Source organism: Trachurus trachurus (assembly GCF_905171665.1).
Source record: "Trachurus trachurus genome assembly, chromosome: 4".
Lineage (NCBI taxonomy): Eukaryota > Metazoa > Chordata > Actinopteri > Carangiformes > Carangidae > Trachurus > Trachurus trachurus.
In genome coordinates, this window is record NC_139898.1 from 20,784,581 (window position 1) to 20,809,914 (window position 25,334).

Here is a 25,334-nt window from a genome sequence, read left to right on the forward strand (position 1 = left end):
TGTTTTGCTCAAAGGCCATCAATAAGTCTAAGATGAAATAAAGAAAAAAATAATAAATAAGAAAATGGTGTAAAACCATGCAATATGTTAAGCGGTTGATTTAACCAAACTCCATGCTTTTCTAAAAAAACGTGCAGTGCATAGACTCAAAGTCCTTCTAGGCTCAACGTCTCTGATAGACTGTAGTGTTGTCATCATTTACGACACTCGCCTCAACTTTCCAGCAGGTATTCTCCAGCCATTTGGTTGCTAGGTGTCTTAGCGTCCTGTCTGTGTACGGTTGCTAGCTAATGGCTAGCCGACTAGCACTAAGTGCAATTGAAGCCCTCGAGCCTAGTCTAAAATGGCCCGTATAGGTCTGGAATTACGGATGGAGATGATGAAAGCGAAATAGGCCTTTATCAACAACTAAGCGATACACGACTGAGGTGAAGGTGATTTTGCTCTCCGCCGTTGACGTTAGATAATGTAACTGAGCTTGTCGTTAAGTAGCTACCAGTAGCTACTATCTTGCCAAATGTTTGCTAACGCGGCTGTTGTCACTGAAGTGAAAGATAATGTTAAAATATAAGATCAGAACAAATCAGACTTCCGTGTTCACGCTATGGCAATAGGATATGTGTCTTTACTTTAATATGGCAGTTTTACCTGAGTTTTAGAATCACAAAGGCTCTAAAAGGTATTCTATTAAACGAAAGCGCTCTGTAATGATATATTTTGTATAACGTTATCATAGGCACTATGTGCGCTCATGTCCTTGCAGGCTCTGCAGAATCCTAACTGGATGCACAAATGCCATTTCATGAGTGCAGAGGTGTTCGCTGTCAGTAAGTGTTTTGAAAGTTTTGGTCACTCACATGAGTTCCAGGGAAGCAGCCAAGATGGGTGACATCTTGGCAACTGAAGCAGATCTTCTTGGAATGATTAAGGAGGTAACACATTCAATTTTTTAAACCAGATGTATAACTTTTCTTCAACAGTATAGCATGATATAGAGAAGGGTTGTGCAGCTTGTTCAGTTTGGATGCCTTGAGGCACATCACACTTCTTGCAGAGGTTAAGGTGGACTTTCTGCTTGTTTGGTGTCTTTTGTAGTATCTCAAGTTTGAGGAATTTGAAGAGACGGTGCACAGTTTTGACAAGGACTGCAAAAGCAAAGGAAAGCTGGTATCAAAGCCGCAAGGAAGTACCTTCAGAGACTCAAAGACTCGTGTCATTCAGGTAAAGATACAGGTCTTATAACCTGTTGCTGCTGCATGTTGGTTGATTGAGTGCTGAATAGCAGAACAAAAGAAGACTTTTATTAACAACTTGAGAGGCTGATGTTTCTAAAATTAGATTTATGAAACTCAACAGCTCATGAAGTAGCTCCTAAGCAAATGAGCTGGATGTTTTAGAGGAGTTAAGACAGACAGAGTCACTTAAAAAAAAAAAAAAACTAACTTACCCTTTTTGTGGTTTTATTTCCTATTGATCCTATTTGTAAATTTTATTGTTCTTTTTTTAAGGTCTTGCTCATTGTGTCATATGGAAATATAATTGATTATTCTCTAGAGTTGCAAACTATTCTTCTTTATCTGTGACTTTTCCAGAGAGACCTCCTTTGCTCTTTCGATGATGGAGATCACAAAGTATTCTTTGAACTGTGGACAGAGAATATTCCCTCTGAGGTAAAAGACACAGATGCAGAGGCCCAGAGCCTGGAGTTCTACCTTTACATCCATTTTACCATCTACCCGCTGAGGAGGCACCCAAGTAGACACGTATGTAGATCCAAATTCCCTTATTTGTTTTTCTGTTGAAATGATCATTTAACCAGAACATTCTTTTGAATGAGATTCATCTGCAACTAAACACCATTATGTGCTGTTTCACAAAATGTCCACTAAGCTGCACTATTGGCTGTTTCTTAGTGGCCTATTGAGGATGCTGTTGCACCATATAAGTAATCCTCTATCTGTAATTATTCCCTTTATTGCGTAGGTCATTTTAGTTTCAGTTTATGTATTTATATAGATGTTATGCGTTTGTTAAAAGGCAGATTTGTTTTTCTTGGTTTAGGAGAAATAAAGGTTTCTAAGTTTGTTCAGCAGAGGATGTGTTATGTTATGATCCTGACCTTTAACAACTTGAATACTTGAATTTGTCTCCAGGACAGAACCGAGTTTGAAGAGAGAATTTCCCACTTCAAGCAGTACCTGGAGACTCGAGGAGCAGCACTGAGCCAGACCACAGAGTTCCTGCCTTACTATGCCTTGCCTTTCGTTCCCAACCCCCCGGTCCACCCCTCCTTCAAAGACCTATTCAAGGTGCATGATTGATTATGGAACATTATCTAGTTATCCATTGTCAACTATTTGTTAAAATGCAACGTTATGACTCAATGTTACCCTCAGAATAACCATCTTTTCTTTCAACCTCCATAATGGTTTATTTAGGATTCCTGGATACCAAATTTGAAGGCTAAGCTGGAGCAGTTTCTGTTAGTGACACTGAAGCCGTCCAACATCCCTAGGCTGCTGAATTTGTATGTATCCTTTATCATGGCACGCTCTCATGGCTCTCTGATGGAGTACAGCTGGGTAACTTTATAGTATTTCTAAGTGTCAGAACTTCTCTGTATTACAAATAGACACCCTAAAACCACAGGTAAATAGTTACAGTAAAAACAGATTCATGTAATGCTCAGTTCAACTTCTAACACTGCCATTAAATTGGGTCATTGGCAGTTGTGTCCTACTTAACGGCCAGTTCTTAATTCTCGAGCACTGTGGTCATCCAGCACCTCGCAGTTCTCACAGAGGTGGCTTACAAAATTGAACAATACGTAAAAGTTGTGTTGACTCAACAAAGAACACAAAGGTCCATAGAAAGTGGCTTTTAATAATAAATCAGCAGGTGGGCAAAACACAACAGGCAATATAACTCAGGCATGAAACACAGGCTAATCGGTCTCCATTCTTCCTCCTCGCACATTTAAATCTTAAATAAAAGCCACACTGTTGACCTGATCGGGTCATTTCATATCCTGCAACTGAATCCCGTCTTGATTTGCATTTACATGCAATGTTTGAGCATGGCAGGACTTAATGCAACACTTACTCACGCTAACCCATTCAGAGTAGAAGGGCAAGTGAAGGATAACAAGAATTGTTGTTTTTTTTACTGGAAAACGCAGTGGATCGCCTTTCCTCCTTGCACATTCATGAAACTAAACCCTGTCCCTACCGGCCAGTGATCAAAGCATACAGATTTCACATAGCAACTGTTATCTTGAGAGCTGACCAAAGAAAATCTGACTTGTTTGTATGTATATAAATCATGAAGGAGTGAGGTTATTTAATATGTATAATCTTTCGATGTGTAAACACTTAAAGAGGCAGCACTTTTGGTAGCTGGCACTACATATTAACACAGGAAAATTGACTGTGGGTCTAGTGGGTACACATGATTGATGACATTAGGGAAATCCATTGCAGAAAGGTGGCTACAGCTCATCGGCTTAAGTGCATGTAAATACACCGAATGACAGCTGTGTTTGCCCAGGTGTAAGTCCATGGGATGTGATTTAGATCGATCCCTCCTCTAAAACAAACACGTATTGAACACTTATATCCCCTTAGACAATAAATTGATTTAACTTAAGTCTAAATAAATGGGCTCTGTGACGACTTTGTCCACATTAGGCAAGATACATTTGTCTAATGTAACTTCAAACTAAAGCATGACATTTACATAATCTTTCAGTGTGCGTCTGTAGCACTCCATGTGTTCAGTTGAGTTTGAGTGTGTCATCTTTAACAGACGTCATACAGAAGGAGGGTGGAAGGAGCACTAAAGGTAAATTTATCCCTCTTAAGTAGTCTACGTGTTACTGTATACTGTGATTATTATATTTGTCCCATGTCACACATGAAAGTGGTGGAACTTATATTGCAACTGTCATTACAAGACATCACTGGGTAGGTAACAATATCATTCATATTCCATATTTGTTAACTACCGGTAATGTTTCTGTAATGAATATGAACATTAACTGTCAGTGTGGGAGCCGGTTGCAAAAAGGTTAATAGTTACTCAGTGCTCTCTTAGAGAAAATGAACTAATATTAACTTAGATGTCAACCAACATAAACACATTTTATTTGAATTTTCAAATGAAATAATTTCATATTTTATGTCAAACACTATGTTACACCGAGAATGTCACTCATGCCTATTTGTGTGATACTGTGCAGAGGCCATGCAGCAGTTACAGCTCCAACTGGTCGAGTCAGACCGGCGCATCGGCAGCTACGTGCGCAAGTTCAACAAGATGAAGGCCGACTACCACAACCTGATTGGAATCACTGCTGAGCTGGTCGACTCTTTGGAAGCCACCGTCAGCGGAAAAACGGTAGGTCAGCTCGACTGCGGGGCAAGCAAACACACACATTCTAACACACAAGCTACAAGCACAAACTACATAGACAGAGACTAACACTAATGAGCTAATGAATGGTACACACACACACACACAAACACTGGATATACACATAAAGGCACTGAATAGCCCCTTTCTCACATTTACAGTAGGTAAACACCTATAATTGTAAAATGCTGTGTATGGAAACACTTTTTATACACATTTATACACAGCTGTTAAACAGGAACACAAAAATGGAAAGCTTGCTCTTCGTCTGCCCACAAAGCTCAAGGGGGCATGCCGTGTGTTTGCAGCTCTCCCCTGAGTACCTGCAGAGTGTGTGTGTTCGCCTGTTCAGCAGCCAGATGAGACAGAGCGTGGTACAGAGCACTGACTTCACCAGACCTGGCACCGTGAGTGAGAACACACAGCCACCTCTCTTCTTCCTCTCCCCCCCCCCCTCACACCTCACAACTCACCAGCAGAGGAATAACAAAACACTTGGGCCTTTTTTTAGTTGAAGCGTAGAAAATGTCACTCTTCCAGTGTGAAGTATGAGCAGGAGAAAACTGCTCTCAGGATGTTAGGTGACGTACTGGTCAAATCTGCATTGCGTTTGAATAGGAATTTCAAAAGATGTTTTAGAAAGGTGTGTTTATTTGCCATAAAGCACCCCTTTGTCCTCTGCGCACTGTGCGGCCGACTTTAAGCCATGTAGTAATCCCCCCACAGTTTGTATCCTGGTAAAAGATAACTGGATCCTGGTCAAATACACAGTTATGTGGAGGGCTTGTTGGGAAGTTAAATACACAGGACACAACTCTGGATGCAGGATATTAACTGTGCCTCACAAAATCTGAAGAAAAACAGTTGTCCTTCGGTTGCAACCCAGACTAGCTGGTGGAAAGGAAATATTAGCAAACTGCACGTGAAACATATCACATCCTTGTCGCCATTTGTTGACAGCCGTCACAGCGTGACCCCTGGACAATCTCGCTTACTGTCGGTTGCATTCATCATTGTGTTGAACTCTGGCTTGTGAAATCTGATTTCTTTCTGTTTTGAACTGAACAACTTCTTCCTGTGTGTTTGTGTTTTTTTTGCGTGTGTGTGATGCTGTTGTCCACAAAGGGATATTACTCTATGAGTCCCTATGATGATGGCTATGTAAGTTTAATATGTTTTAATGTACTGTACACCCTCTCACCTTGCTTGCAACTCGTCTTATCTTCTCCATCTCCTGCCCCTGTCTGCCTCCCCTTTCTTTACTAGTTATACATCTCTCAGCCTGCCTTTGTCTTTCCTCCATATCCCCTGTCATTTTCCTATGGTTCCTACTAGATTGCCCCAGTTTAAAGTTTGGCCTTGTTTGTAGTTAGAATGACCCCTTTTGTCAGGCCACTTGTTCAGCCAAACAAGAGCGTCTCTTTCAGGATGTGCTTCATCATTAAATTCACTTGTTTCCAAAGACTACAAGCACATTGTTAGTCATCTCAGCTCTCCTTATTGGCTGTCAGTCTTCTTTTTCAAGGTAAACGCTAACGGTTTCAGCTTTCTCCTCTCACCATTTGTTTTAACGTTACAGTTTTTGAAACATTTTAGACAGTCGACGTGACAGGTCAAGAAAAGCCAACACAAGGCCCTTTGATGTAAAAGCCCCTCTCTCACACTTAGGTTGTTAACCAGGGTGGATCAAATTACAGTCATTTGAAAAGACACAACCAGAACACTTTATGTAATTGTGATAAGTCTTCAAACCATTAATAAGAGGCACTCGGGTTGAAATAAGCTGTAAATGAGACAACATTTTCTTATCATGGGTAACACTCCAGTTTCAGTTGTAGCTTGGAGCTGAGTCAGGACCATATTTGTCCTCACATAGGCAAGCAAAAACATAACACGTTTGCTGACTCTTTCAGCTTTCATAGTATTGAAATGGCTGTCTCAGCCATTTACCTTTTATTTCTTCTCCGAAGAGGAGAAACCTGGAAGACACCAGGGAGCAAAGCCATCTACTTAGACAATAACATCAACAATAGATGACCTTTAGTTGTCCCCTGTGTCATGGAGGAGTAAATAGTGAGCAGACTCATAAAAAAAGGTGAAGAGAGTAAAGGCACCTCTTATGTAAACTTTGCATTGTCAGAGGATTGAGGTCAAGCCTTTGCTTTGTGTAGGTGACCAGCTGAAATCTGAGAGTCAATGTGACCTTACATTCACATTTTGACCGAAAATGGTTATTGTGCGATCTAGTAAAATCTCATTTGAGCCCACTCTAGCAGCTATAGAAACTGGCAATACTTGCTATCCATATATTATAATGTAATAGATCTAAGTTAGATCAAATTCTTAATCAGGGCCTCAGTCAGTCTCAGATTTCTCAAGGAACCACTTCCCTTGTCCTTTGGCATTTTTCAAGGCTGCTGAAATGTTTAGAGAGAAAGGAATTTGGGGAAGAATCTAGGTTTCAATGTTCTTCCCCACTTGTGTATTACCCACTGCACACCAAAGCAAAAATGTGGCCGGACCACCTGATACACCAGACGACATGGATCACTCCCCTGACCTTACACTGCTCCTGCCATAGACCCAACCACCTAGTACTTAAGATTGGATTTCAATCCCTAAAATCCCCTTTCAAAAAACAGTAGTAATTAGTTTTCCTTCACATGCACTCCCACAACTATACTAAAACTAACTATATATTGTTCACAAAAATCTGTTCCTTCTTTTCTCAAATAACTACAAAGGCCTTCAGTACAAGTGAACTGAAGTGTGAAAATGAAGGGATGGCTGATTCACACTAACCCGCCTTCTGTGGTCGTTTTAAATGGTTGAAATATCACTTACTTGTCACTGACTGCATGGGCGATGTTGCCAAATGGCACTTTATGGTATTTTGGGGGGATATAGCATGTACAACAAGCATGATGTAGTATGCATGTCCAAAAAAAATACTAATGACTTATTGAGACAGTACTTAACTTTATTGTTTTCAGTGGAGAACATGACAGGGTGAGTAATGTGACCAGAGAGGCACATGATAAAAGGTTACAAAAGATTTGTTTAAACAGTCGCATGGGTTATGTTTTCCATACTCAAAAGTAAAATATCTGAATAATCAAATTTTGACACAAGCTTCGCTCCTCTTTGTCTTCTTTTCTTGATTTTGCTCTCTCTTCTAGGCCTCCTCGATGCTACGAGCGTCCATCGCACCGCAGTAAGTGTTAACAAGCAGCAGCTTACAAGAACTAAGGAATAAATAACCTTAATTGGTAATGATAATATAAATACGATGAAAGTAATGGCTAACATATGTTTCCGATTCATCTCTAGGAGATCCAAAGAGGTGCCAATGCTGCCGTCACTTGACTATGACAAGCTGAAGAAAGACTTGGTTGAAGGCCCAGACAGACTCACGTCCCTGCTGCTTCAGGCACTGCGCTGGGTGACTATTCATTATCCTGTTCCTGTTATGTCACATCTTACACACATTCACTGTCTTTTGTCTCTAATGTCTACAACCACTGCTCTTCGCCTTAGGCTGCAGTACATATAGATTGTTTTCTCCGGCATTGTTATCTAGTGCTAAAGTCACTCGTTATTTGAAGCTGATTAAACTGTGTTGTTGTGTTTAGAGTGAAATGTTATCTCATTAGTCATCACAATGGATAAAGTAGATTCCCAAATCCTTATTGAAGCTCTTGTGATTCATTTCTTCAGTGCTATACAGTGTGTTTTCCATTAAAACAGTGCCCCTGGTAGTAATAGGAGCCATCATGTTACAGAAAGGTCAGTGTGATACTCAATAGGTGTTATATATTTTTATGGCAGACTAAACAAAGCAACAGCAGCTCCAAGGTAATGATCTATTATCACCTATGTGAGTGACATTTCGGGGGAGACCCTTCTTCGGACAAGAAGAAGGTGATCAAACACACCTCTGATTATAACGAAGTGGGAGGTCACCTGACAAATCATGTGATACAAATTTTATGAAAACAATACTCTTATAATTAAGCACATATAGTGTTCGGAGGAATATGAAGTACAACGATCTATAAACAGTCCATTAAATATTTCCAAATCTATCAATAATAAATACACTTATGTACACACACATATTATACAAAAAAGGGGGATCTGTGCACGCGCACTCACAAAGCCATTTCCCAAAAATCACATGACAAACATCAGGCAAGAACCGTCATACTTGTCATATAATTTAATATAAAGCAAGCCACTGGGTATGAGAGGCGTCTCAATGTATCAAATCGGGTGATAAACAGTAGTTATGTGAAAAAGGTCCATCAGAAGTCACCGAAGCAACAGGAAAATATCTAAACAAAAATCTCACAGCAATGGCAAATGAACAATAAGACCATAGAACGGAAGAATAATACATATAAAAAACATCACAACTCACACATATTGAGACCCAGTGGCTTGCCTTATATTATATTACATGGTTCGTGCCTGATGTTTGTCATATGATTTTTGTGTATTTGTGTAGCCTTTAGATTTGGTGGATGTGTGTGCATTCTACTGTTTTTCATAGACTAACAAAGCAATGCATTACATAAAAGCCCAATATACGTATCTATGTTTTGCTTTAGGCCAACTCTTTGTATAGCTTTTCGTAAGTACCAAGAAGAGCAGAGTACCATTAAAGGACAGTTAGTATTATTTTGTGTCTTCATTGTTGGGTTTTTTTTCTCACCATGTTTAGAGACTGACTCGCTCGCTCCCAGGTGAACAGAGAGACACGGTGCTTCAGGCCTATATCAGCAATGACCTGCTGGAACGCTACAGCACTGAACAGGTGGGACCTTAAATCATTGATTGTATCATTTTGTGGTGTTTCTCGTACTGTTAGTTATTGTTCAACCATGACTTCTGATAAAAAGAAATAAAATGATTGATTTGCCACTTCCATGCCAAGGTTGCCATTGTAACTTTTCAAATTATAATTGCTTTACATGTAATAATATTTACAACATTGCAAGATTTTCTTCTTATTTAGATTATTTCTCACACACTTCCAAGCCCAAGGAGTATCCCACACAACCACCAGAGCCAAAGTGAAAAATAACTTCTTCCTTCTTCCACTGGTCACAAAGAATAATTAATCCCCAGGCTCTGATTTCATGCACGTCTGAGCTAGTGAATTGGCACCTGTGCTGCTCGCACTGAGATTTGTTTCTCACCATCAGCTTGATATATTGCAACATGGGTGAAGGTCACAGAGTGGCGATAAACCAGACATAGCATCTCACATATCACCCATATCCGTCTGGGATGCTGTCCAAATGACATGTTATCCTTTTAAACTTAGATACATATCTGTTAAGAATGGAAGAACGTTAATATACCCACATGTTGTTGTTGTTGTTGTACAGTCATTATCACCCATTATCAGTCATCAATATGTACCACATAGTTTGAATTGAGAGGTTTGGAGCTGGATGCTTCCCCCATGGACACTCTTTATATTACTATACAAAAAACTGTATAGAAATGTTTTCCAAAACCTGTTTCATGAGGAAGAAGTCTTTGTCTTCCTATAGAACCCTGAAAATAGTATAGTACAAGCAATGAAAAGATCAGATCAGTGGTGTTTTACCATTTAAAATACATTTGGTGTCAATAATGCTTTTGCCATCAGCACATCCTTCATGTGGCATAAATTCTAAGACATATATAGCTGGAGTCACTCATTGGCAATTCATCCCAATTCACAGCTCAATCCCTAAAATATAGTCTGTACATTTCATTTTCATTTAAATATTAATCTGGGTGGTAACATCTTATGGAATGTTCCAGATTGTCTACCATTCTTCAGCAATTTCCCTATTTTGCTAAACAAAGGCCGGAGTAAGAAACATTATATTCCAGATTTCACCCACTCAAAGGGATATCAGAATCTCTTTCTTACACGCTTTATTGTTTGTTTTTTTGTCCTTTCTTTTGTTTTCTTTTCACATTCCCCTCACCTAGCCTTCAGCTGTGGGGCGCCATGTTAGAGATAATCCCTTCACAGAGTAAATGATCCTCACCTCACAGATGAGTTCTTTGTCCATGTACTTGCCACGGTGCTCCAAGCCAGCTCTGAACAACGTGAGGGTCATTTACTGTAGACAGCCACAATAACAGTAGTAAGGTGTCAAGTTTATTGTTATCACATCACAACCATAAATTCTCTACATTTGACAATAGCAAAGAAACAGTTCTTGAGAAGTGAGTTTACCCACTGTGATTGGGTTCCATGCCTGGCCGTAATACCAATTTTGGGGTTTGACCATGGCCAGCCCCCTGAAGCTGTGAGGCTGGATATTGATATAAATATTAAAAGCATGCCTCATTCGATGTTTCCTTTTATAATGTTTATATAATGTGACAAACTGCCCAACAAAAATGCACAATGAGAGTCAAGCAGGGTCTTGATAAAATGCCAATGCAGTGCAATGCTGTACTGTACAGTCTCTATATTTGCGATTAACTAAGCATGGACTATGTTGCCAACACTGGCTACAATAAATTCTATATCTACATTTTTAGCATCATTGGTTTGATGATGATGATTATTCATATTCCACATTTCCATTTTTTGTAAATCTTGAAATATGGGCAGCTGTTGATATAACAGAGGAGGGTTACCATCAGCACTGGTAAGGCCTGTTCATGTTATTGATGTTCATTTGTTCAAAGCACCAATAAGGTACAGTATTACAAAATGTGCTTGTTAGGATTAAATAGAATTTTAAATGTGTCCTCCATTTTGTGATTTCATAGAAAACTGTGCTTCATTTGACGAGGTCGAAGAACGCGATTGTCCGGCAGTACATGTCTCGTCTCATCAATGCATTCGCTTCCCTTGCAGAGGGTAAGTGCTCAACCGCCGATACATTTTGTAAAGCATCATTATTTCTTTCGTAAGGTGACTCATTGTCTAACTGGATGCACTCAAATACATTTCGACTCATGGAAGACCTTTTTATTGTATCTTCAAAACCACTAAGAATCCTCCACAGCAGCATGCCAGTAACTATGGAAGGCAGATATGAAGGCAGATATCAGAGAGATGGCTTACTGTTATGTAGCAAGAGGTTATGGTAAGAATATCTTCTAAGGAAGGAGTAATTAGTTAACATTGATTCTCAACTATCGGGAAAAGCGGACGTGATAGCATCACTTTAATGTGTTCTCAGAACGAGCTTCAACTGGAAGAAGGAAACTGATTCTTGAAATTCAAATGTTTTTTTGTTTTTTTTACTTAAATACTTAGAAAACATGTAACGTGACACTGGCAATTTGCGGACTCCCTGGAACTAGAGTTTTATCCATTGTAGTGATTTTGCAGTGTTCTTGCTGCTTAATGTCTTTTCATTGTTGAAGTTACTTTTAATTTAAATGAAACTGATATATTTCAAATAGTATATGTGTTATTGCCTTTCCTTTTGATGATCATTCCATTTTGTGGTGATGCTTGTAGGTCGGGTTTACCTCTCCCAGATCCCTGTTCTTCTGAAACTTCTGACAGAGGCTCTCAGGAGGGAGGAAAAAGACTCCCTGGCCAGAGAGAATGTCTTAGTGGCTCTGCAGAAACTCAGCCTCAGGTACATTTTAAAATGACAAGTATATTTTCAAATATGTGCCTTTTCTCTTTGCGTTACAGGGTAGTCAGTGACTGCTCACAGTTTCTCTAATGAACAATGAGTCAAAGAGACAAGCTGGCATAAATGGAATTATTTTTAAGAATAACTCAGGCCAGATTTAAATCATTTTATAACTGAGATTTTGTCAAGTAAGTAATCATGCACATCATCAGCACATATTTCTTCCTCAAAACGGTGATATTTATTTGTTTAAACTTCATTAACATGACATGAAAACCCAAACAGCGGACCAAGAAGAAGGAAGAGATTACTGGAATCAAATGGAAATTTGTATTTGAAATTCCCCAGTGTTTAATTCAAACGGCTGAATTCACAATTTCTCATAAACAGTGATGGCAAAAGGAAATATACACCTCTTTCAGCTGTTTTTTTGTAGGCAATAACCAAAATCGATATCCTCATGTGAGAGCACAACTATTTTTGTCTAATTTGCCTTGAATGCATCATTTTTCATCATCTCTTGGTAGGAGGAGCCAGCAGACAGCTATGATTGCAGATGATCTGATTGGCTGGCTGGTGGATGAGCTGCAAGACTCAGACTGCCTTACTGACTACACCCTGGAGTATTCTGCAGCTCTGCTTATGAATCTGTGTCTGCGCACTAAAGGTAAAAGCGAGGCATTGGTGGACACAAAGCTGGAATAACAGCATACACTAAACCAATGTGTGACCCCTAAATTATAAACGCTTTATCTTTAAATTTAAAGCTTGGACAATAAACAAAAGACAAGTTTCCCAGGCCAATGTGGGTACTGGGAAATTCTGACTTTTTGTGTCAGAATTTCTTGCTTCTGGAGAGTTGAAACTACTGGTCCTAGAAAATAAATAGGTCAGCACATAAATGAGATATAGCATGTTTTGTCTTATTTTGACAAAGCCAGTCTTTAGGCTAAGCCAAACTAACCAGCTGCTAATTTTAACATTTGCAATACATGTTATTGGTCTCCTCTCGCTAGATTGTATGTCCCAAAATGTCCACCTGTTCGCTAAGATTCCTAATTATTTTATCCATCAATCTATGTGTAACACATTATCCAAATAGGCCTGTTATACTATATCAGAACTCTATCTCATGAAGTGCATGCAAGAAAGATATGGAAGTAAATCTAAACATTTTAATAGCCCGTGATGTCACTGTAAATCAATTTGATCCCTTTTAAAACATCATGGTATCTTTGGCTAACTTTGTTCCTATTGCATGATTTGATTGTGGGCAGACCAAAGACCTTTATTGTTTAAATCTAAATTCAATACAAAAATGTAAGTTTTTCAGCTTGTAACCTATTTTTCTTTTAGATCATAGACTGTTTATTTGGTCATACCAGCCCCCTTTACCTCATGTACACACTAAACAAAGTCTATCAGTATTTTCTTTGTATTTAAGGCTAAATTTTTTTAAATGAAATTGCCATAATAATGCCGTACTGCATTTGTCTCAACAGCATTTTTGTTGTTGTAGCATGTATTTACTTTTGTGTGTGTGCATGGCTGTCTTTGTACAGGAAAAAGGAAGTGTGCGGAAAACGCTAAGCATGTGCTAAAGGTTCTAACTGACCTCCTTGGACATGAGAACCACGAGGTGATACACACATCTGTCAACACTTGCACACAGCTGTTACATCGACAATGTACATAACAGGCACACACTCACAGAGGGTGTAAAACATGAGTACGACATACATCAATGCATGCAGTATAGAGGAGACAACGAAACACGTGCAGCGGGCAGCAGCTGGCAAGACTGAATGAAAACGAATATTTAAACACAAACTGACTGAGAAAAGTCAAATATAATAAACAACAGTGACTGTTTTCATTTTTATCACAAGTCATCAAAACGTCTGCTGTACTACTGTTACTTTTTAATCTCTTGACCTAATGTGATTACTGTGACTCTATGTCAGCAGGTCATATATACAAGCTCTGGAAAAAATTATGAGACCACTCCCAAAATGATCAGTTTCTCTGGTTTTACTATTTATAGGTGTGTGTTTGAGTAAAACTAAATTTAAAAAAATGTGTTTTATTCTATCAACTACCAACAATATTTCTCCCAAAATTGAAATAAAAATATTGTCATTTAGAGCTTTTATTGGCTGAAAATGACAGCTAGTCAAAATAACAAAAAATATCAAGTCTTTTCAGACCTTGAATAATAATAATGCAAAGAAAACATGTTCATATTTATTCCTAAACAACACAGCAAGAATCATTTAACTCAGGAAGAGTTTATAAATCAGTTTTTGTGGGATAATGTCAATGTTTAATCCCAGCAGTGATTTTTATAATCTTCCTATAAAATCAGATGTGGTTCAGGTGATGACCTCATCAGTGTCTCATGTTTGTGTTGGTATTTAAAAAAGAAAAGAAAAGAATGACTGTCATACATGTAGAGATGCTTTTAAGAAACATTTGTGAAAGTGGTCTCTTGTTTTTTTTCAGACCTATATATATATATATATATATATACTGTATATATATATACACACACACACACACACACACACACACACACACACACATTTGTACTGGGTATCCATACTTTCTAGCTGCTTCATGTTCATACTTCACACAAGCAGTTACCACATGGCCTGAGACGGTAAAAATAGATGTTGTGTGTTTGTGTCTGAGTCTCTTTGCCTTCCTCAGGTCCGACCGTACGTGAATGGAGCGCTGTACAGTATCCTGTGTATTCCATCTGTGAGGCAGGAAGCCAGAGAGATGGTGAGATAGCAGAAATGTCTTCACCTGCTTTGAGGAAACAGACGCAGTTTGTTTTTTCACTGTGCATTTGTCTGGCTTCATGTCACCACACAGTCAGTCAATATGATGGTGAAACAACAGCTGTCTACAGTCATTGGACGTAGTAACAGTACCCAGACACTGCTGAGCCTGTGGGTTGTGTTTGTGTCAGTGCTTCAAAATGACTCAAAAATTATGTAATTGTTCTTAGAGCGGTGACATTTGGAGCTGCAGGCTGCAGGCTGCAGGCTGCAGGCCTGAGTCCGTCCTGTGCAGCAAATATCATATTCAGGCATTACGTCGGATAGCAATTATAAAGACCATGTAACTCAGTCACAATGTATGAGGTCACTTTTATGGCTTGAACTGAGCACTTTTACCCTCATTTAAATTGCATTGTAGTGTTTATTGACGGCAGTCCTTGGGTTTGTCTGTTTGCTGCAGAGTTGTGTGCGTACACCACACCACATGTGTGTGACATGTGTTTCCCTCATGTGTGTAGAGTGTAGAGGAGATTCTTCGATGCTACAGCAAAGAGGATAACCCAGACCTCAACAGACAGATTGAGTTCATCATTAAACAGCTGAACTCAGGTGAGTGGGGTCAAATTAACTGTTACAGTAAGCACTTAAGTATAAGTATATAGTATATAGTATATACAACTAAGTATATGCTATATATATTATCAAATTATTGTAAAAACGGTGCATTACAAGCTCAGCAAGAGGAAATTGAATAATGGTTACTCTTGTATCTAAATATCTGCTACGTTTTCAACCTGTGGTTGTGCTCCTCCCAGCTGAGGAAGAGGCGCCCGAATCAGACGATGAAGAGGAAGAGGATGACAATGATGTGAGTTTTCCTTTTAGCTAGACAATGATGAGTTGATGTTTTCCACCATTGGAGTATATCACATGAAGGCAGCAATTAATTCAGGAATGTATAGACCAAAAAAACAAACAAAAGAGCAAATTTGAGGAAGGGAGAAAAGGAGGGTGAGAGGAAGCACAACAATAAAAGAACATCTCATATTTGACACCTTTCCCAAACTTGTAGATGGCAATCTAAGTATGACACAGATATTGGGTGTCACCCAGCTGTGTGTCTGCTCACGTGTATGTGGGGGGTGGTGAGCCTGGCAGATTGGATTTAGTGGGACAGGGACGGTTATCAAGATAAGGTATATGGTAGTAAGTTAAAGTGGGAATGGCTATAGTCGTGTGTGTGTGTGTGTGTGTGTGTGTGTGTGTGTGTGTGTGTGTGTGTGTGTGTGTGTGTGTGTGTGTGTGTGTGTGTGTGTGTGTGTGTGTGTGTGTGTGTGTGTGTGTGTGTGTGTGTGTGTGTGTGTGTGTGTGTGTGTGTGTGTGTGTGTGTGCACTTGAGTCTAAGTGCCTTTATTCCTTTGCCTGTGATCTTACCTGTGAAAGCTGGTGGTTTTGTACCTCCTATCCAATTACCCTGGCTACAACAGGGGACAGATATACTGTTGCCCACTTCATACTCAACAAAGAGAGTGCCAAAAGTTTAGGCTCTCTTGTTGGTACTTTTTGGATTGGTGCCAGGCACTATATGTGTGTGTAAACTGGTTTGTAGATTTGCATGAAGATTACCACAAACAGGTTCATTTTTAAATATACAGTAGCCAAGTACTATCAAAGTAACCATAGTGTGTGAGGCTTCAACTGCAAATGTTTAATGGTGAGAGGCTTTGCATAAAGGCTGCAGATACATTAGTGACACTGTATATTTATATGCATCACAATTTAGGTGATTTCAAATTTCAAATCTGACTCTGTCATCATCTTGTCATAGGAAGATTTGATGGAGACGGACCTTGACAAAGAGGAAGTTCTCCAACCACAGCCCAGGGAACTATCTGGCGAGAGTCTGCTCACTACCGAGTACCTTGGAGTAAGAGAACAGAAACTCACTGAACTAAGCAAGATGTTCCAGCCAGCATTGAGGAAGCAACATCAGACCACAAAGCCCAAACTGACTGGTTATAGGGTTAGGGTGCCTGCCTGCTATACTGTTCCTTCTGAATCAAGATGCTGCAGCTAAAGAAAATAAAAACCTAAAAAAATGTGAAAATGCATCTTGATATAACTATGCTATCATAGATGCATCATAATCGGCAAATCAATGCAAGCGGAAAGGCACGTTTATTAGTATGGCCCATTTTTACAAACAGTTTGTCTCAAATGGCTTTACATAGCATCAGAACAACATCCTCTGTCCTTAGACCCTCACATCGACAGAGGGAAAAACTCCCAAAACCCTTTTAACAGGGAAGAAACAGGAAAAACCTCAGTGTGAGCGACAGAGGAGGGGATCCCTCAGCCAGGACAGGCAGATGTGCAAAAGATGTTGTGTACAGACTAGATATGGAGAAACATGGAAGTGGAATTGTTCAGGGGACACGCAATCATGGCCATTTTAATCATTTATATAAGAAATGAAGCCTGGTGCCCAGAAAGTCCTGCATATTATAGCTGTAATGATTCTTGATGTTCTTGATGTCCTTGTGTCAAACTAACTGAACTGTGCTGCTTCTATGCTACTAATCTTATGTTTGTATTTTTATAGATTATGACCAACATGGCAAAACTGAAGAGGAAGCCTACACTTCTGCCACAGCCAAGTGTTGATGAGCCGCTTCAACGACCAGTCACTCCTAGTTCTCACCGTATTATCAACACAGCGTATGTTACACACCCATGTATACCCATACACGCACACAAGTTACCGTTAAGCCTGCCCTATAGCATCAGTGTGTGTGATGTGGTCAGGATATGGTTTCATTTTTGTACTGTCAATAGATGACAGACCCACAGAACACTATGTTTAGATGAAGGCACCAGACATCTGGCCTCTTTAAGTTGATCACTTTACAACAGCACAGGTACAGTAGCTTACAGCCCCACCCAAAGGTCATTTTTGGTAATAAACCTCCTAAAACTAGTATAGCAAGAATGGGGTCAAATGTATTTTGTCATCAGTCATCACACAGCCTGATGGTATTGTTTATGAGTCAGCAGGAGACTGGAACAGGGGTTGCTTTGTAATGAAAGGCAGATCACTGTCAATACAAACTGTAAACTAGACAGCAAGCATAGAAGACACTGTATTATTTTAGAGTAATGGATATGACAGCAGTGAGGCACCAGCGCCCTACAGATGACCTGGGCCTGTAGATAAGACTCACAGCAAGTTGTTTTATGACCAACTAATGGTAATAACACTAATCTTTTTTTGCATCTTACATAATTTGAGTTGTATTGTTTGTGTTAATGTGTCTTGTGTAGGGATTATCGACCTGGCAGTCAGGGAGGTGAGGTAAACAGAGACAGGGAATACCCTCTAAGCAGACAGAAGGGAGGAAGCCTGCCTCCTTCCAGATATAACTCCAGACCTCCTACGCGCTCCGGCAGTCGACCCAGCACGGCTGACTCCCTACGTCACAGCATAGGTGAGTGCATTGTGTACATCTTCCTTCTTGCACATTTAATAGACATAGAAATTCAACAACGCAGCTATGAGCCTGTCTAAATGCTGTGGCTGTTCATCAGATGTTTGCAGTCAGATTTCTCATACTTAATATGCACATTGAAAACCGGCTGCATATTTGTAGGACGGTTTAATTTCCCTTCCACCTGCTGCTTTTCATTTGAAGTTACATTGGATTTATTTGAAGTGATGCCCAGTGTCCACAAGGAACATAAGGCACTTCCAGCCAAGGAAGCTCCAGCAACTTCCTCAGAGAACAGAAAGGATAAAGACACAGAGAAATGGGCACCAAATGACTAATGAGGCATTTTGGCTTTCCATAAAACAAGCCATGTCAGCATGGTATTAAGTCGTTGCTGATGTGTTCTTTAGTGACAGTGTGTAACGGTATGCCTGTGTTGCCTTATCAAAGTTTTAAAGTTCTATATACTGTACATTTGAAAACCAGCTTTGCCATTTTGGTATGAATCCAAAACGATCGTGATGAAACATTTATATTTCCTCTCTGTCACATACGAAAACACACTCAGACTCAGAGTGCGGCCGCCTGTCCCAAGAGTCAGAGTTGGACGGGCCATATGAAGAGCGAGCTACAGAAGGACGTTTCCGGGATGAACACAATGGACACACTTCCAGGTAAACTGACATACACACACACACACACACATGATGAAGCTTACCCAATGATTTCCCAAATCATTCAGTTACGTTAAAAACAATACAGCCGACATCCAAAACAAAGAGTCTTGGACGAGGAGCCAGACAGTGGCCATCGCCACTAAATAGACAATACGTTGTGTTTATATATTTATATATTATTTATACTACTATATAGTTTACACTCTATGTTGCATTGTTTATTTTAAACTTATAGAAATTAAACACACGTTGTCATCTTGTAGGTGCATTTAGTTAGATTTTGTTCAGGATCAGGGAAGTGTTGCAAATAAAAATTCAGCCGAGCTTCCTGCAAACCCCCTGAGTTGCTTGTCAGTGTATTTGTGTCTATGGAGGGACTTGGCAAGAATGTTGTTTGACCGATCGGTGACTCAGCACCGCCAAGCTGGTCTCCGAGACTGTGACATGCGTTTAAACGAGCAGTGCCGACAAAGGGACCCATTCAACCAATCCTCCCCTGCTTCTCCTCTTCTTTAAATTCCCAGAGGAACTTGACTCCTAAATCCCACCAACAGTAACGAGTCCCAGGGAACCACTTCGGTTATCCTCTTCCCTCCCTCCCCCAATCTCCCTGGAACGTAAAACACCTCGACAATACAGCCTGGCTGAGTCAGACTCAAGTGGCCTCAACTTACCCCAGTCTGGTGACAAGATTTTTATAGCGAGGAGAGTTTCGAGGACAGTCGTGGACATTTAGGTGAACAGGATCTTAGTAAAACAGAAATTTTGGCAGATATCGATTGAGAATCATTTTGCCTTTGTTAATGAAAAAATAAAGTTTCTCTTTGCTGCTGACCACTTATGTTCCAAGAGCTTACGTTTGTAACACACCAGAGTCACACCAAGATGTTATCAGGGATGTTGGAGCCAATATGGCTACTGTGAGCAGACACAAGAATGAGTTGATTGAAACCCATCTATTATGGTATGGTATAGGATTTCTCCACAGGATGTAGATCATTCGGTGCCCGGCTGATAACGACATTGAGTTTGTGCCTTCACTGTGTGGCTGCAGGCAGAAGAGCCACTTCCTCTCTGTGAGCCTGTTCCTTATATTCACATGAGACATGACCACAGATGTCCCAGTTTGGGGTTTAAATAACACTATCCTTTTCATGTCACTCTTTAACAGGTCTTACTGTTAATATTGAATATTTTTCACAGCCTAAATGACATGCATTGTCATTCAACTAAGGAAATGTAAAACAAAAACATAATAATAATAATAATAATAATAATAATAATAATAATAATAATAATAATAATAATAATAATAATAATAATAATAATACATTATAAACATGATTTAAAATCACAATAACTTGCATGCTTGATGTCCCTGCTGATAATTGTCTTAGTGGGTATGGGTATCTTGCAACCATTAATAAAAGGTGTGTCAAAATCTCACAGCTACATGGGAGCACATCAGATAAAAAAAATTGTTAAGTGGTGATAAAAAAAGAGCTGTAATTAAAAAGTAAATTAAAGAAATCATACGTAACTCATAACTCATCATTAATTTCTTCTCCTGCTTCCTCTTCTTTTCCCTGTCAGCAGTGGTGATTATATCCCTGCATTCGCAAGCCAGCCCAAAATTCCCCGTACACCTGACACAGCAGCCAGCCAGAACAAGACCCATCAGGGTCGAGGCCTGGCTCTGGCCCCCCAGTTTTCGCAGTCGGAGCCACAGCAGAGCAGCCGGCCAGGCTCCTCTGCCAGCTCCACAGGAGGAGGAGGACGCCAAAGTGGAAGTAAGCATATGTTAAGGGGTGGGAAATGAACACTGGCTGCCAGCCAGTGTTGGTGAATGTCGACTCCGCTTGGTTACTTCTTCTGCTTTGCCAGTCACATTGGAAAATAACCAGCTGTGATTTGGAAGTCCAGTCCAGAAACAAGTTGTAATTCAAAGTGAACTGTCTCAATAGACTTTTATAGAGTTTGTCCGTTCCTCTCTGATTTTTCCCACCATGCCAGTTGAAGTTGGCCATAACTGGTAGGCATGGGCAATAATTTTGTGTTGGGAAAAACATCTTAGATCAACGATTTCACATTTTATATCCCTATGCTAATGTTGTGATATAATACATCTGGAAATTTCACTGGCAAACATACCCCAGAAAATAATCACAAAGCCTAATCTGGTATTACAAATGTGACAAATTCATTGATGCACTTGACTCCTCTAATTGCAATATTACCATACTGCAGTCATGCTCATTGAAGGGATAGCTGCAGTAGAATACCAGCAAATCTCAGTCATCATTTCAGCCAGTGTTGCCGTCAATAAAGAAAAGCCCAGAGGCGAGACTGTACAGCCCTCCCCTTTCCCTATTAATCTCACACCTGTTTTACGTGCATGAAATACCTTTGTTTTCCTGCTTCCTTACAAACCCGTTTTACCAGAAGTGTCCACAAAAGCAGTGGAATTTATAATAATAATGACAAATCATGATTCAGTTTCCCTGCAGCTCATGGTTAGAATTACACAGAGGGATCAGATGTTTTAACAGGAAGCCTGTAACAAAATAAACTCTTGCTTTATCTGAAAGCTTAAGCATGAGCACAAGCAGGTGTCTGAGTTGACTATGTCAGATAGAGTTAGGGTCTGGTTGGTGTTAAAAGTAGGGAATTGTTTTTTTTAGAATGCAAACAAAGCAGCACATGACTCTTAACACGGTATATAAAAGAAATCGTCTTTTACGAAATTTGAGAAGCAAATTGTTACTTTTTGTTGAACCAGTCGGCCCAATCTTATCCGCTGTCAACTTCAAATCTTAAGCTTTTAAATTGAGACACTCCAGAGAAGGTGGCCCGATCAGTTGCTCTGGTGCTCTTAGTTGGGCGATAACATCTCCCGATGCTCTCATGCATCTTAATTGCATTTGATGAGCGATTACCTCCGGCTCTTACACTGGGTGCCCTTACCATAAAGCCTGTAATAGCGTCTAATGGTCACTCAAAGCCACCGCATCCTGCTTGTGTTGTACTTTTGAGGTCTGGCAAGTGTCAGGCATCTATCTCGAAGGAAGTCATTTAATCATAGTTCTGCTTAAAGGGCAATAAGCAGATAAGCATGGCATGGCAAACAAACTAAAACCAGTTACGCCATGAGTTTCCATCGCTTCCTGGAAGCTCTTACTTTTAGTTGTTTTACATCAAAAATTCAAGATTTTTAGAAAAAATCTGGACTTGACGTAACTTCCCCAGTGACCTTTACACTTATTTGGGCCTTTTAATCGTGTGTTAACATGATGTTCTCTTGAACACAGCCTATTCTGACTGCCAACTGTTAGTACGCCTGATATTTGTTGCTTGGTGGAGTTTGGCTGCAGGGAAGGTACATCGTCTACACGCTGGGGCAGGACCCCCTTTAGGCCCACATTTGGTAAACACATCCGCTGTGAGTGACAGACACTCCTTCTCGCTGAGGAGAGATAGAGGGTGCGTTTGTGTAGCAAACTGGGCCACCCACTCAGCCAGTGCAAACAAGGGGGTGGGGGACCACTGCTGCCACGCCATGTTGGGAGGACGTTAAGAGCAGCATTATTCTACCCAAGTCATGTTGACAACGCTGACTTCACGGGATGACAGATACGCATTACGGAAGACAAAGGAAAAGAAGGAGCATCTCGCAGGACTGTCACTTTGTACCTGAATGATAAACACCATGGGGAAACCAGATTATTACATAGGGGAAAATATATATTCATAGATTCTGGGAAAGATACTCAAGATAAGCAAGAATATTTGAAAAAGTTTGGCAAATCTATAACAGCAGAGTGATTTCAGATGCCTTACAACCTGTCATGTATCTCATATCACAAGAATATGAGCTTTTTATTGATAAGTTCCTCCACCTTCTCTTTGCCCAACTACCCCACACCCCTCCCTCCTCCTCTCCCTCTTTCTCTCTCCTCCTCTAGGCAGTCAGTCAAAGAGGAGGTGAAGAGGGAGCTGTCACCATGAAGTAGCGCTATCTCCCCTGGAGCATCAGGCTTCCTGTAACATCATCCCCCTAGGTTATGATCAGGGTCAGGGCAACAGAAATGGTTGAGAATCAGCACGGAGAGGAGGAGGAGGAGGAGGAGGAGGAGGAGGAGGAAGAGGGGCCGGAACAATGTGAAGGATTGTGGCTCTGTGTTTTCTTCCCCCCACCACGTCTGCTTCAGCACAGACTTCCCTCTGTAACCTAATATGAGGTCAGACAATAATCACAACCCCCAGCCATGCAAACCTGCGCACCTTGTAGCCTTAGCTAGCCGTCAGTCTCCCCGCTCGCGGCCCAAGACAGCTGCCACTGGAAAATATGTGCAACATCCCAGATAAGAGATGCTGGCTACAAGCTAAAGCATTCAGACTCAAGCACAATATAGTTTTAGCCATTTTAACAAAATGTAAACAGGGGATTTAGAGTTCAGGAAACCTGGCATGATCAGATATGGAGATAAAATGTTTGATAATCTTTCTGTGATTATTGTAAAGTGTCATTTCATCTCGTATGCGACACAACAAAGATTCTTTTCTTTTTGTTGGCAGTTATTGTAATGTAAAACCTCATTTGTAAAGTTCTCATCTTTATCCTACAAATCTATAATCTTCTGAAATTCTTTTCGTACTGTATATATTGATTTTTGGCTGTGGTGGAAAAATATCCATCCACATGAATAAATAATTGCACCAGTTTTACTTCAAATATAAAACATTAGCTCATATCCGAGTAGCTGCTCCAGAAATGTTTACAAGAATGACACAGGTGCTGACATAACTTGTCAGGCTAATGTATGTTTTTAAGTGATATTAGAAACAGCCTATTTACTATTATTGATATACAGTCGACTGTGGTCTATAAAACGTCCGACAAAAAAACTTGAAGTTGTTTGAATGTCTAAATCCAGCAATTTTGCATTGTACCTTTGAATCTGTGTTTCATGTGTCATGATGTGTATTTATGATCTTTACTACATTTCTGTTGAAATGGTAATTGACTTTTGATACATTTTAAGTGGTTATAAATAAATGTGTGACGTGACATTACCTGCCCTCTGCTGTTTAATGTAAATTCTCTACTAGCAATGATTGAATTTACCAGTTAGACTAGTTTATGATTTGGGGACATACTTGACTCTATATCAAGATAAATACTGAACTTTTGTTGTCACTCTTTACTGCCAAGTACTTCGTCTCCTGCACCATGTTACTTAATTGATAGTACTAATTTGCAATGAAAATGCATGGATAGAGATATGGAATTTATTTGGGAATCAGGAACAAAGCCCTCCTCTGTGAAGTTCTGTGGCCAGACAAGAAGTAACGTTAAGTGTACTGTGGACTACTGTGTGACGGCTCTACTGTTGAGGTCTAAGAGGTCATGTGAGATTTTTAGAAGTGGTATGTCTGATATTGTTCAGCCTGTTTTTGTTGGAAACGGTGAGCATGGTGAAGAGGCAGGTGGGACGTCACAACAGGAAGGAGTGCAACGATGTGATTCATACAGTTGATAAGGGGTTTTACTTCAGCACTAAGGTGATGTGACATTACCGGCAATACCTCTGCCTCTCTCCACCTTCAGTTAATAGTGCTCTCACTGAAGTCTGTAAGTGGAGTCTACTAAATGGAAACTTCTAGAAACACGGAAGAGAGTGTCACAAACCATGATGTATTGCACTTAGCAGGTATGGTATGTTAGTGCCTCAAACTTCACCAAATGAAAAATGCATTCCTGACTGCCTGTTAAAACCACACCTCATTTAAGTGTGATGTTCATTGGGAAAACCAGCTTCTTGACACCCTGTCCAAACACCATTATTTCAGTGGAAAGGTTGAAAAGTGTCAGATATGTCTTTTAAATGATGTGAAGGACAGGGTTTTATGCAGAGATTACTCAGATTAGAAAATGTTATCAATCTACTTCAAATACATTTCTTATCTAAAAAGTTTCTAACTGCAAATGAAGGTTCCTTATGTTCTTTGATACAGTGTGTAACATGAAAATCTAATTTCCACCTTTAGTCTTTTTTTATTAAGTACGTATTATTGTGGCAACACTCCTCTGTCCTCACAATTATGGCTTTGGTTTTAAAGCAAATTTCATACACAGCTCTGTGTAGTAAGCTCAAACTGAAAGAAGCAGCCACCTGTAATATGTTTAAATGCTTGATATATCAGGACAGTAAGTGAATAAAATGTTCTGGCAAAAGTTCTCAGATTGCTCCACATTGCAAACAAAGCAACAAATAAAACTGTCTGCCTTTTTGAGATCATCTCCATTCATATACTACTCAAGGACTGTCTCCTCCTATTTGTGTGACATCATTGCTTCATTGCCAT

At 39.9% G+C, this 25,334-nt stretch overlaps 1 protein-coding gene across 1 annotated transcript; it reads left to right on the forward strand.

Moving 5' to 3' along the window:
• Positions 1–231: 231 nt before the first annotated feature.
• armc9 (armadillo repeat containing 9) lies at positions 232–23,860 on the forward strand. Its single transcript, XM_083969667.1, has 26 exons — positions 232–428; positions 764–932; positions 1,096–1,221; positions 1,593–1,763; positions 2,154–2,309; positions 2,439–2,531; positions 3,816–3,840; positions 4,238–4,395; positions 4,719–4,817; positions 5,536–5,571; positions 7,590–7,624; positions 7,741–7,852; positions 9,134–9,226; positions 11,197–11,287; positions 11,897–12,020; positions 12,548–12,687; positions 13,583–13,659; positions 14,730–14,804; positions 15,325–15,415; positions 15,622–15,674; positions 16,635–16,733; positions 17,409–17,524; positions 18,128–18,291; positions 18,860–18,965; positions 20,562–20,758; positions 22,931–23,860. The coding sequence occupies exons 2-26, from the start codon at positions 858–860 to the stop codon at positions 22,951–22,953; spliced, it is 2,535 nt and encodes an 844-aa protein (XP_083825793.1). The 5' UTR covers positions 232–428; positions 764–857; the 3' UTR covers positions 22,954–23,860.
• Positions 23,861–25,334: the final 1,474 nt, after the last annotated feature.

Bases quoted from the DNA above. Each gene is read 5' to 3' on its own strand.
- armc9 (XM_083969667.1), top strand. From the start codon at position 858: ATGAGTTCCAGGGAAGCAGCCAAGATGGGTGACATCTTGGCAACTGAA. The intron at 14,805-15,324 runs GTGAGATAGCAG...TCATGTGTGTAG, and splicing joins GGCAGGAAGCCAGAGAGATG to AGTGTAGAGGAGATTCTTCG. The intron at 17,525-18,127 runs GTATGTTACACA...TGTCTTGTGTAG, and splicing joins CACCGTATTATCAACACAGC to GGATTATCGACCTGGCAGTC.